Source organism: Dryas octopetala, chromosome 4, assembly GCF_963921425.1.
Source record: "Dryas octopetala chromosome 4, drDryOcto1.1, whole genome shotgun sequence".
NCBI lineage: Eukaryota > Viridiplantae > Streptophyta > Magnoliopsida > Rosales > Rosaceae > Dryas > Dryas octopetala.
Window position 1 is genome coordinate 13,863,946 of NC_141369.1, and position 12,940 is coordinate 13,876,885.

General features: G+C 35.4%; 3 protein-coding genes across 7 annotated transcripts; 2 read left to right on the plus strand and 1 right to left on the minus strand.

Annotated features, from left to right (window-relative positions):
* The first annotated feature begins 1,226 nt into the window (after nucleotides 1-1,226).
* Nucleotides 1,227-4,773, plus strand: LOC147287066 (Tetratricopeptide repeat (TPR)-like superfamily protein). Of its 5 annotated transcripts, none has more exons than XM_086241176.1 (4): nucleotides 1,227-3,134; nucleotides 3,232-3,318; nucleotides 3,925-4,035; nucleotides 4,189-4,773. In XM_086241176.1, the coding sequence occupies exon 1, from the start codon at nucleotides 1,702-1,704 to the stop codon at nucleotides 2,899-2,901; it is 1,200 nt and encodes a 399-aa protein (XP_086097302.1). In that variant the 5' UTR covers nucleotides 1,227-1,701; the 3' UTR covers nucleotides 2,902-3,134; nucleotides 3,232-3,318; nucleotides 3,925-4,035; nucleotides 4,189-4,773. The 5 variants fall into 5 exon arrangements, with proteins under 5 accessions (XP_086097302.1, XP_086097303.1, XP_086097304.1 ...); XM_086241177.1 differs by having other exon boundaries at nucleotides 4,257-4,773; XM_086241178.1 differs by having other exon boundaries at nucleotides 1,227-2,047; nucleotides 2,171-3,134; nucleotides 3,925-4,773.
* A 1,550-nt stretch (nucleotides 4,774-6,323) lies between these two features.
* Nucleotides 6,324-9,628, plus strand: LOC147287067 (Pentatricopeptide repeat (PPR) superfamily protein). The gene is made up of 3 exons (XM_086242410.1): nucleotides 6,324-9,074; nucleotides 9,174-9,291; nucleotides 9,446-9,628. The coding sequence occupies exon 1, from the start codon at nucleotides 6,445-6,447 to the stop codon at nucleotides 8,899-8,901; it is 2,457 nt and encodes an 818-aa protein (XP_086098536.1). The 5' UTR covers nucleotides 6,324-6,444; the 3' UTR covers nucleotides 8,902-9,074; nucleotides 9,174-9,291; nucleotides 9,446-9,628.
* Nucleotides 9,629-9,901: 273 nt separating this feature from the next.
* On the minus strand, nucleotides 9,902-11,450 carry LOC147287068 (protein PHLOEM PROTEIN 2-LIKE A1-like). Its single transcript, XM_086242348.1, has 3 exons — nucleotides 11,301-11,450; nucleotides 10,668-10,792; nucleotides 9,902-10,578 (listed from the first exon to the last, which is right to left on the minus strand). The coding sequence occupies exons 1-3, from the start codon at nucleotides 11,343-11,345 to the stop codon at nucleotides 10,212-10,214; spliced, it is 537 nt and encodes a 178-aa protein (XP_086098474.1). The 5' UTR covers nucleotides 11,346-11,450; the 3' UTR covers nucleotides 9,902-10,211.
* Between the last annotated feature and the right edge of the window lie 1,490 nt (nucleotides 11,451-12,940).

Below are 12,940 nucleotides of genomic sequence, written 5' to 3' on the forward strand. Positions count from 1 at the left end.
AAAAGATAACTCACACCACTATACTATATATTATTTTGAGTAAAAGTATTGTTTTGACCTCTATTTATACTATATTGTAGTATAATTTCTCTAAAAAAACAATTAAGTCACAACTTAACTGTAACTGTCTCACAACTTAGATGTGACTGTTGTTCAGTCACAACTAAATTTGAAGTTGTGAGTGTCGTACAGTCACAACTAAATGTGAAGTTGAGACTACATTAGCAAATTTTCAAGATAATATAAAAATCTCAAGGGCAATTTTGTCAAAACCTTATAAATTTTAACTAACACTCATCATATGTGGGCCAAAGAATAAAAATGTCAAATGGAAAAGGCTCAAATCAAAGGGGTCAACATATTTGTGACATAATCTAAAAAACTACATTTAAATTTGGTAGTTCAATTGAAATATTATATGGTCTTCATGCTATACCAAAAAATTATTGGAATTTGGTATTTAATCCTAATTTTCTATAAACTTTAATACATTTATATATAAAAAAATAATTAAAAGTATCCTAAATGGCTTAAAACCTAATATCCTAAAAAATATAGAATATATAGGGTTTAATGTATAGATTATAGAGTATAAAGAGTATTAGGGTATATAAAATATATAGAGTATTAGGGTTTAGATTTTAGTGTATAATTAAATTATACAGTATAAAGAATATACTAATTTTGTTTATTCATTATACTAATTTTACTTAACAGTATTTGCTCTAGCGCGCATTATATTCACCTTATATTACATGAAACCTACTATATAATTTGATTTCTTCAATGTTTTTTATTAATTTAATAGATAATATGTTAAATAAACATATAGTAAAGTTTAATTCAAAATTTTCGTATTTTGATAGCAATTTCCGTTATTTCCATCTAATTTCTGTTAAAATTTAAAAATCTTCAAAATTTCCGTCGAAATTTTTATTAAAATTTTCTCGAAACCCGAAATTTTATTTCTTAACTGCAGCTAATATTTGGATAAAAAAGCCAATAAAAAAAACTCTGATCCCGTGAGCTAAGTAGCTAACTAATATTATACATTTATACCTCAGCTGCTCGGCCGTCCACGATTCTTTTTCTCAAAAAAAAAAAAAAAAATAATAGTAATAATAAAGCAGTCCACGATTCCTTACCATGGACCCCCTCGCTGTACCATCACAGTCCACAAAACCTAAACCCCCAAAAACCCCCCGAAGCCCAAACGAACTATTACTATTAACATAATGAGCTCTCGCTCAGATCCACCATGTTAAACTCCTCTCTTTTCCAATCTTCATTCTCTCTATCTGCTACATTCCAAGCTTTCATTCTTAGTCTCCACCCATTCAAAAACAGCCATCAAAGACAAAAAGAAAGTTATATGCTTTAATGTCTTCTGGTAATTTAATTTGATTATGGTATATGATTCACTTTCGGTGTTTACGTTTCTGGGTCTTCGTTTTGGCGCATGGGTAGTAAAGCTTTTCTCAGGTTGGTGCCTAGAATATTAATTTCTGCTAATGAGTATGTTCCACTTTGGGAAAATTTGAAGAACAACATCTGATAAAGTCTGATTCTTGGTTATTGGGTGTTTATACTTCTGGTTTTGCCGATTTGTGAAGTGGGCAGTGGAAATTTTTTCATAATGGTTTGTGTGGAATCTGGATGTTGATGGATGGGTATGTTTCAATCTGAGAAAACTCCTAAAACATGCTCTCTCTGCGAACCAGTCGCAGATTTTGTCATGCCTCGGGTGCTGTAGTTTCGAGTGAGTGTCGTGCAGCTGTGTCCAATCAATTTTTCAATACCAAACCCTTAGAAGAACCTGCCCTTGTTAAGCTTAAAGCTGAGAGAGACCCTGAAAAGCTATTCCACCTATTTAATGCCAATGCTCACAATAGGCTTGTCATTGAGAACCGTTTTGCATTTGAAGACACGGTCTCTCGGCTTGCTGGAGCTCGCCGGTTTGATTACATTGAGCATTTGCTTGAGCATCAGAAGACTCTTCCCCAAGGTCGGCGAGAAGGGTTCATTATGAGGATTATAACATTGTATGGTAAGGCTGGGATGACTAAGCATGCTATTGATACTTTTTGTGATATGCATTTATATGGTTGTTGTAGGACAGTTAAATCTTTCAATGCTGCACTTAAGGTTTTGACTCAAACCCGTGATTTAGGAGCCATTGAGGAATTTTTGGACGAGGTTCCAGAGAAGTTTGACATTGCATTGGACATATTTTCAGTTAATATTGTTGTCAAGGCTTTTTGTGAAATGGGTATTTTGATTAAAGCATATCTGATCATGTTAGAGATGGAAAAAAATGGAATAAGGCCAGATGTCATTACGTATACAACACTGATATCAGCATTTTATAAAGAAAACCGGTGGGAGATTGGTAATGGTTTGTGGAATCTTATGGTTCTTAAGAGGTGTTTGCCTAATCTTGCAACTTTCAATGTTAGAATCCAGTATCTGGTTTATAGGAGACGAGCATGGGAAGCTAACAGATTGATGGGTTTGATGCAGAATATTGGGATGACACCTGATGAGGTTACATATAATTTGGTGATCAAAGGGTTTTGCCAGGCTGGGTATCTTGAAATGGCCAAAAGAGTGTACTCTGCTCTACATGGCAAGGGGTACAAGCCCAATATTAAAATTTATCAGACCATGATTCATTATCTTTGTAAAGGAGGGGATTTTGATTTGGCATATACTATGTGTAAAGACTGCATGCAACAAAATTGGTATCCAAATGTGGATACCATTCATGCATTGTTTGAAGGCCTAAAGAAGAATAAGCAGCTTGGTAAGGCTAAGGCAATCATGACGTTGGTTCGAAGAAGGGTGCCTCCATTTACTTCAAAACAATTGGGTGCTTTGCAAACCATTCTGACCAAAAAGTGAATTAATCTGAGGAACTGGAAAACTAGAAACTGGTTGATTATGTAACAGAGAGCTCAAAAAGAGCTGCTATTCTTTTTTCTCAACTCATTTGTAAATTTGCAGAACTAATTGGACATGAATTTTTTACTCATACGAAAGGCACACCCTCATTTCTTCAATTATTTGTTGTACTTCCTCAATAAAGTCCATGATTAAATGGAGTTCTGAATGGACAGCCGTCCCCCAAATTCGTTGTAAGTTCATTGCACAATGGCTCTCCTTCAATGTCGTAGTCATCCTCTTCTTTTTAACTGTCGGGTAGTTTGCTTCTCTGATTTTGATTCTCTTCAGTGCTTTCAGCTTTGGTGGTGAAGAACAGAATGGTCAGCGAATAATGGCAAAGTCATCCCCATTAGATATCATTAAATGCTTATATTGGTAATTTGAAATATTTTGAATTATGATGAAATAAGTATTCTTCATTAATATTACATAAATATTCAGACTCCTTTGATTATTATTGTTGTGTCTTACATTATAAGCATGAAACTTGTTATTTAAAAGTAACACATGTGGATATAAAATGACCGATGGTTAATTTTATGGCTGGGGTTTTTCTTTCTCGAGATGTTTTAATGCTTGCATAACTATTACGCTTTAGGGAATTTCTAAAGTCCTACTATCCAAGTTCTCATGGACACTTTTTGGGTAGTCCCTAGAAAAAGGTCTATAAATTGTTGAGTGTTTTGAAAGAGTCAACCATATCATTTTAGCATGTGTCTTTCATGGGAGGAACTGGGTAAAAACTTATATAAAAACATAATCAAAAAAAAAAAAAGAGGGACCTGATGAAAGCATAAACTGATGTTCCTTTTGCGATATTTCTCTTTGTGCTAATATTTATCCATAAAAGAATTTCACAGGGCTAACTAGATAGACCTTTTGCTGGATATAAAAGTCTGATTTCTTTTTTTTAACTATAATATTTTTCTCTCCTTCCCCCTATATAATCAATATTTGTTCGTCTATGATTTTGTTTTACAGAAAAATACACAACAACCTTCACCCTGCTTCAAGGTGAATCAAAGTTTCTTCAGGTAGAAGGATAATAAATCTGTCAGTGGGATGAACCTCAAGACCTTTTTTTTATAATAGGTGGCATGACTATATGTCTTTGATCTATAGCTTTCCTTGGTTTTTCTGATTTCGTGTTGTGTGTTTTTCCTTTTTGTATTTTTGTGGAGAACTGTTCTAAGCGACAACTTTTATTAAGTGCGCCATTTTATTGAGAATTGGTGTTACATGTAGAAGCAAAGTGATCTCTAGATGAGTGGATTATGTCTTTGATCAGAATGTTGGCTTGAACTGTTCTGTAGCAAGGGAACTGCAGCAAGCCGGGGAGTGATTTCATCACACTTGATTTGGTGGATTCAGAGGAAAATTAAAAGATGGAAGTCTGAAGAAGTTGAGTTGCTGCATCATGAGCTGGAGCTTGTTGTTCCCATGTTGATTTTTGTGCGATTATTTGCTTCACATTAAGTCGCAGATCTTTCTTCAGCTCTTGGATATTTGGTATCAGAGGAGATTTGTGATCGCTCCTGCACTTTCAGACGGGTTGCTAATTTGCTATTGGCTGCTTGACTCTTGTTCTTATTACAGTTGCACTGGCTTTGGAAGTTAAGTAGTGTTTTGTCTATGAGAAGATTATTTCTGTATGCTTTCAAATGCAACATGGCTGCACCCCCTTTTCTGCATTAAATTGTAAATTTTAACCAACATGAATCTCGCTCCCTCATGCTGACTTGGGTCTAGCCTTTGCCAGTTCAGTATTGGCCATGTTGGAGAATACATCACATTGTTGAAATGTTGTAAATACTCGTTTCTGGTATGGCATTATACACGCTTCTGTTAAACATTATACATGTTTCAGGTTCAGAATTGTTAACCATATAGCAATCTATAGAATTCTATTGACTTGCACTGGATGCTCTCTCTTTGTCCATGAAAGCACCCTACTGGAATTCATAAAAACCAAAGCATAGAAGATATGTATCAGTCTGAACATATATATAGTAAGATAAAAATAAATATTCGTCCATTCAAATCCAAGGGTAATCCTAGCTTGCCATTGCCACTTTATTTTTCTTTCTATAGACGACAGAGATTGCGATTCTAACTTGTTTACAACACTGTTGAAGCCCAGGATGATTCTAGAAAGGAATAGTAGACTTGGTAGTCTTCAATGGACTTTTAAGTTACTAGAGTGATGGTCATGGCAGAATCAACCCCAACAAGGATTGCAGAGTAGCCTTTGTCCCAAGTCAATTTGGCTATTTGAGCCCCATAAATAAACCCATAACTCAACTTTTCACACTTAATCCTTAACCACTGCCAAAGTTAGTAGCAAAACCACACATCCGGTCACCATTTCTATGACCCCTGATGGCAAACCTCAGCTCAAATATGCCCAAAGTGACCCTTTCTGTGGCAGTGTCAGCTCTATACCGCAGGAAGAATCATCAGTCATTAGCCTTTTAACCCTCTGTTCATTGGTGCATGAGCAACTTGCTTTGTATCAACAACAGCCATAAGAAGATTGTGATTTTTAGAGGCACCTTTCAAATACCATAGGCAGGTCCATATCTTAAGTTAGGCAGATCTTTTGCTTGAAATTTAGAGCATTCAACTCATTATTACCAAATTAATTGGTAATGAGTAAATAATTCAAGATTTTATATATTATTATATATATTGTAAAACAACTATGATCATAGGAAGATTTGACATTGAATATCTCATTAGGTCTTTTTGCCAAATAATTAAACTTGTCTCCCAATAAGAATTGACCCTCTTTTTTTTTGGTCGAATTGACCCTCTTCACTTGTATGTTATTGTACCAAAGAAAGAGTTAATTACATTTACACTCCAGAGGTTTATCGTCTTTTCACATACACCTCCTGGGATTTTAATAATTACATATACACCCCCTGAGATTTCAAAACTGTTGCATATAACTTTCTATAGTGAGACGATAAATGATGAGAAATTATGCAAAAAGGCATGCTAAAGGGTGAAATGACCTAATAAGATTACTCAAGGTGTAAGGTCCAACCTCAATACAAATATTTTTTTTTGTTTATTTATTTTTTTTCTCTTGTAGGGGATTATATGCAATAGTTTTAAAATTTCAGGGGGTGTATGTGTAATTTTTGAAATCTCAGAAGGTATATGTGAAAAGACGATAAATCTGAGGAGGAAATGTAATTAACTTACCAAAGAAAAATACTCATAAAAGTGAACCGTTGTCGTTGCATAGAGCAAGAACGGCAAAAGAATAGTGTCGTTTACGGATGATAGCAAAATAGCAATTTAGCAAATACAGGGACATTAAAACCGATGAGCATAAATTATGCTGCATAATATTTGAAAATGCAAAATCAATTTTAGCGCCTTCTTCTGTGAAGCAAACCCCTGCTTTGACTGCAATAACACCTCCATTTCCAAACCTCTGAAACTCACACAAAGCCTCAAAGAAGCCAAACCTTCTCACACTCTCACAATCACATGTCTAAGACCCTTCTCTCTCGCATCAAACCCCGTCACCACCCCAAACCCATTTTTGTATCTTCTTACTCACCACCCCACATCAAGCAAATAGTAAATGACACCATCCAAATCCTCAGGACCGACGATCAGTGGGAGCAATCTCTCGAAAACCAATTCTCCGAAACGGAAACGGTTGTTTCGGACGTTGCCCATTTGGTTTTAGACCGAATACATGATGTAGAACTGGGTTTGAAGTTCTTTGATTGGGCTTTTAAGCGACCCTACTGTTGCTCTCCAAATGGGTTTGCGTACTCTTCACTTTTGAAGCTTTTGGGGAGGTTTAGGGTGCTTTCGGAAATTGAATTGGCGATGGAGAGTATGAAATTGGAAGAAGTAAAGCCGACCCGTGAGGCGTTGAGTGTTGTAATTCGCGCATATGCAGATTCTGGGTTGGTTGATAAGGCTCTTGAATTGTACAATTTTGTGGTGAAGTTGTATGGTTGTGTTCCGAGTGTTTTGGCGTGCAATTCATTGCTAAGCTTGCTTGTGAAGAATCGGAGACTTGATGTTGCACGCCGGGTGTATGATGAAATGGCTGAGAAAGGTGATGGTGAGCATGTATCTATGGATAACTATAGTACTTGTATCATGGTGAGGGGTTTGTGTAGGGAAGGGAAGATTGAGGAAGGTAGAAAGTTGATAGAGGATAGATGGGGAGAGAGTTGTGTGCCGAATGTTGTGTTTTACAATACACTTATTGATGGATATTGCAAGAAAGGTGATGTTGCAAATGCTAATGGGATTTTTAAAGAGTTGAAATTGAAGGGGTTTTTGCCCACCTTGGAAACTTTTGGAGCTATGATAAATGGGTATTGCAAAGAAGGAAAGTTTGAAGCGATTGACCGGCTTTTAATGGAAATGAAGGAGAGAGGTTTGAATATCAATGTTCAAGTACATAACAATGTTGTTGATGCTAGATGTAAGCATGGTAACTTGGTTAAAGCAGTGGAGACTGTAAAAATGATGATTGAGAGTGGTTGTGAGCCTGATATTACAACCTATAATATTTTGATGCATAGTTCATGTAAAGATGGGAAGGTTGAGGAAGCCGAGCAGTTTTTGAAACATGCAATGGAGAGGGGATTGGTGCCAAATGCGCTTAGTTATACTCCTCTTTTTCATGTCTATTGCAGACAAGGGGAACACTGTAGGGCCTTGGATTTGCTTATTAGAATAACAGAAAGAGGACACAAACCTGATTTGGTTTCTTATGGGGCTCTCATCCATGGACTTGTTGTTTCTGGGGAAGTCAATGTTGCATTGGCAGTCCGAGACAGAATGATGGCAAATGGAGTTGTGCCTGATGCTGTCATTTACAATATTTTGATGAGTGGCCTTTGCAAGAAAGGGAGGCTTCCTACTGCCAAGCTGCTGCTTGCTCAGATGCTTGACCAAAATATAACACCTGATGCATTTGTTTATGCCACTCTGGTGGATGGATTAATCAGATATGGGAACCTTGACGAGGCAAAAAAAATCTTTGAGTTAACAATTGAAAAGGGTCTAGACCCTGGTGTTGTGGGGTACAATGCTATGGTTAAAGGTTTCTGCAAGTTTGGAATGATGAAGGATGCACTGTCATGCTTTAAAAAAATGAGGAAAGGGAATCATCATCCTGATGAGTTCACTTATTCCACAATAATCGATGGATATGTCAAGCAGCATAACTTGGAGGCTGCACTAAATTTTTTTGGATTGATGGTGAAACGGAGATGCAAGCCAAATGTGGTCACATACACCTCCTTGATCTATGGGTTTTGCCAAAAGGGAGATTCCAGTGGAGCTGTACAAACTTTCAGAGAGATGCAATCTTGTGGTTTGGAGCCAAATGTAGTCACATACAGCATACTTATTGGGAGCTTTTGCAGAGAAGGTAAACTTGCAAAGGCGGCCTCCTTTTTTGAACTAATGCTGAAGAACAAGTGCATTCCTAATGATGCCGCCTTCCATTATCTGGTTAATGGGTTCACAAATAATGCACCTGGTGGAATTTCAAAGCAAGTGAATGAGTCTCAAGAATATGAGAAATCTCTGTTTCTGGATTTTTTTGGAAGGATGATATCAGATGGATGGCTTCAAAAGGCTGCTGCTAATAATTCCATTATCATTTGCCTTTGCCATTATGGAATGGTTAAAACCGCATTACAGTTGTGTGATAAACTTATAAATAAAGGCATCCTTCTAGATTCTGTTTCTTTTGCTGGTCTGCTACATGGTATTTGTGTGGAAGGAAGATCAGAAGAATGGAAGAATATCATCTCTTTTAACGTGAAGGAACGGGAACTCCATTATGCCGTCAAATACTCGCATATAATAGATGATTACTTACATCAAGGAAGAACATCTGAAGCTACACTTATTTTGCAGTCGTTGTTTGAAGACTTTAAGTCTCAAGATCAAGAACAGTTGAGGTAGGTTAGTGCTACAATGAGTGGTTAATTTGCCACTCCAGCATACCTTGAATGGTTACTATATCATGAATGAGGTACTCTTTTGGACATGCTTTCAACTAGTTGTGTGACTTGATAAATCCATCTCTCAAGGATGCGAATGAGTTTCTGCGACTCTTTGTATAAGTCTCTTCGCAGGTAAAATTTCTACACAGATTACAAATTTGGGATTTGATAGCTGAAGGTTGTTTCCTTTGATCATAGATTAATCTTACCTTATGGTGTTTGTGCATGCAGTTTGGTGCCGCTCAAGTACAAATAGTTCATATACTTGTAGATTAGCTGTAATTATTTTGTACAAAAGCAATCATACATGTGAGCAGGATTTTGGAGCAAATGTGAGTTTGCTTTTGAGGTATGTAAGGGATGATGTAGTTTGTCTGTTAATTGTGGCATTTTCTTTCTTTCTTTTTCTTTTTTATTTATTTATCCATTTTTGTGAAAACAAAAATGTGACTGTAGTTGAGAATAATAGTGTTAACAGTGTGCTCCTCTTTTTTGGTTGCCAGGCGAGGAAAAATTATAATCAATTTTACTGCAGGGTGGTGAAGCCGTGAAGGAAGTGGTTACATAGGTTAGTTTCTTCATCAGTTTCATATAGCATGACCTGAATAGCTCTGACCTTTCGAATATGCTAACTTGTTACTTGTCCAGATAAGCAAAATGGTATATAAACAATCGCATTATGTAAGCTATTAAATTCATTAATGCTTAGGAATTTTGGTTAAATCATTCATTTGTGCTGATATAGTTGGTCATTACATAATTCAAAGGGAGAAGAGGCTCTCTATTTCTTATGCATATGAGTAATGGATGTTTCAGTTAACACTCGTTTACAAATTAATAGTCAATATACAACACACTTCCTCCCCGTTTGATTTCATGCATGAAGTATGTAGGCCTCCTAAAGCACCTAGCAATTCATGGGGTATTTGTAGTTTCTCCATCACGCATGCATCAGATAATTACCAAGAAAATCCCATAGGGTTTGCTCATTTTTTAATAATGCTTAGAAAGCAAAAAGAAAAAGAAAAAAGAAAGAGTAATACAATTTCATGTACACCAAATGCCCGTCTAGCTAGAGAAAGTGTTGAGCTATAGATCAATATCCATGTCTAGCTAGAGAAACCGAATTAAGAATAGCACCCAACATAATTAATAATGAGCAACAAAAGTTCATCAGTCTTTATAAGCTTATTTGAGATCCCAAGCATACATATGGATATTTGTACATTCATTCTGATTACTAACATATATAAACAATTATGATTTTTCTCAACCTTTTGGCCTGATAATGATACCTTTGATGATAAGTCCACCTTTCCAGTGTCCGCCATGTTCATCAAGATCAAGCCACCCTTCTCCAGTTTCTCCTTCCTTGGCCTTAAAACTGCCGCCACTAAGCTCTATCCACTCTCCTCTGGGCAAATCGAGTAGACTGTATTGGCGCCTTTGTTCTTTTCCATTTGGGAGTTTGAGGTAGAGTTTAATAGGGAGTTCCCATCCATATGCTCCATTAGTTAATTTAACTACGTATGCAATCTCATAAACAACTCCTAGTGTGAGCTCTGACGTCTTAAATCGTCCTCTCATATTTAGCCAGCATACATACTTTAGTTTGGCTACCTCGATGTTCTCTTTACTGCATGAAAGCAAATTTCAAAAAATCTATCATATAATATGGTGCCTGAAAGAAGGGTAATATTATTGCGCTTGTGAAGTTTATCATACCTTGTTTCTTTATAACAATCCCAAACCCAATAATTAGGATGAGGAGGATAAGCCAAATAGATATTCACCATCCTTGCATATAACATAATGGATTTGTTTCTAGATTTCTTCTCTTCCCATATTTTCTGCATACTCAACAATCGAAAGGAAAAAAACGATCGATCAGCAGCATTTGTCTAATATGTTATTATCTAAGTATATATGGAGGTTTTAACTTAGATCTCTACTCTCATTCCATCCATCTCATGTCACTTGAGTTATGACTTATGTTTCTTTACATTTCAACAGACTGTATAACAATTATTTATGTCTCGTTATACATACGCTAATTCACAGGCTATGATGATCTGAATGTGTTTTTCCAAATTCCAATACCATTTTTTTTTTTTTTTCGGGTATTCACCAGACTGATGGGTGATTCTGTATTAGTAGCATTTTGTTCTCATAAGAAAGCAATGGAGTAAAAAGAATATATGAACAATATATAGTTTAACTTTTATAAGCTGCAGAAAAGCCATTAAAGATGATGAATTGGTGTGCAAACATTAAACTACAGTTCCCTAGTAGTCTGGTAAAAAATAACAGCAACTAAAAGGTCAAAATGAATTTCATATCAGAATCGATCAGACTGACCATTTTCTTGAATTCCCGGTATTCGCCATTTGTAGAATCCGCCATGATTAGATTGTTTCACCACAATGCAAGAGCAGAGAACCTGGTTCTTAGGCTTCTTTAAACATTTTAAAACCTACCACTTTGGAAGGAGCAATTAACCTAACTCATACTTTTAATTCTGGTCAAAAATGCTCTTCGACCAGTATCCTTTGACTACTTCAACTTAATATGTTGACTTTATGCAATTTGATTAATGTGGTTGGTGTGCATTATTTCGAGTCGAGGAATCATCTTTTAATCTCATATTTTGGTACCATCTAGAATGTCAAGGTGAAGTGGGTATGTGATGTCATTGAGCTTGTCCGCTATGTTGATATTTTATGGAAAATGCCGACTGCATATTTTATTACTAATTTCTTTACACACGCTAATGCAATGTGGACTTATTTATTTATTTTTAGCTTCCAGTTATTTTTTAAAAAAGTGAGAACTACGTCCTAGCAGTTTTATAATTCTTCCTTCTCTCCACATTTGAAACTTTAATGCTCTAATAAGATGGTGGGGTGTTTTTTTTATTTTTTATTTTTAATTTCCTAATTTTGGGGTTTTATGGTTACAACTATACTCTAATTTTATTTGATTTTTTATTTGGTAAAGCTTATAACACCAAAGAGTGTATTTTGCTTTATAATAATTAGTCTCTCGACACATGAATTAGCGCATGTCAATTAACTTTTCCACTGCAAAAATTGCAGCTCTTTTATAATTTTTTCCGAAATTTATATAATCACAGTAAAAACTCTAACTCATCTGTTTGTAATAATATAGTGATGAGCTGTAAGGTGGTTTGATGTTGAGGAATTAAGTTGTTATTTGATAAGTTGAGAAATGAATTGTTCGACCATTCAGAAGTTTATAACATCAAGAAGCATAATATTCAATTTTTTCACTACTGAAGATACATTATTGTACATTTTTTTATTTGGCCACTATAAATTATTGTACATTGAAAGCATGGAAGGACTACTGAAAAGTTTATTGTCTCTGGAGTGGGTATGATAATAATGACCAATTCTTCCATGTTTTTGATAGTCAATGCACAACAATGTATTTTACAGTAGTTGAGATCGCAACACGCATGCATGGGGCCCTCGTAGGTTAGTTGTTAATCATGGTCAGTCTTAGTCAATCAGTAGTTAACCCATTTTTTCTTGAATTTTTTATGCATTATTAAACTCGACCCAATGGAGATATTATAAACTTTCATTCAGCCAACTAATCTTGTAATTACAAGGATGCTTCTTGTAGTGGAGACTGCAACATGCATTAATGGAGATTTAGTGTAACTGTAATAGTAATGTTATCAATTAACCTGTTATAACATGTTTTTTTGAGGAATGATAAGTTTATAATTTTAGAGTACAGTGTTAATAAATGTACACATATTATAAAATAAGTGGATTAGTAATAATAAATGACAATATTATAGTCACATCAAAAAATTACTCACATGCATGGATCCTCATAGGCTAATCATTATCAACCCCTAGCCAATCATTTGAAAATGTCTTAATCCTGAAAAATTATTGTTTGTGAAAATAACATTATATTACATTTATTGTTTGTGAAAAATCATTTGTGATGTTAGTAATCTACTG

Coding starts and splice junctions, on each gene's coding strand:
- LOC147287066 (XM_086241174.1), top strand. CDS start 1,702: ATGCTCTCTCTGCGAACCAGTCGCAGATTTTGTCATGCCTCGGGTGCT.
- LOC147287068 (XM_086242348.1), bottom strand. CDS start 11,345: ATGGCGGATTCTACAAATGGCGAATACCGGGAATTCAAGAAAATG. Junction 10,793..11,300: donor ACCGGGAATTCAAGAAAATG/GTCAGTCTGATC, acceptor TTGAGTATGCAG/AAAATATGGGAAGAGAAGAA. Junction 10,579..10,667: donor GATTGTTATAAAGAAACAAG/GTATGATAAACT, acceptor GCTTTCATGCAG/TAAAGAGAACATCGAGGTAG.
- LOC147287067 (XM_086242410.1), top strand. CDS start 6,445: ATGTCTAAGACCCTTCTCTCTCGCATCAAACCCCGTCACCACCCCAAA.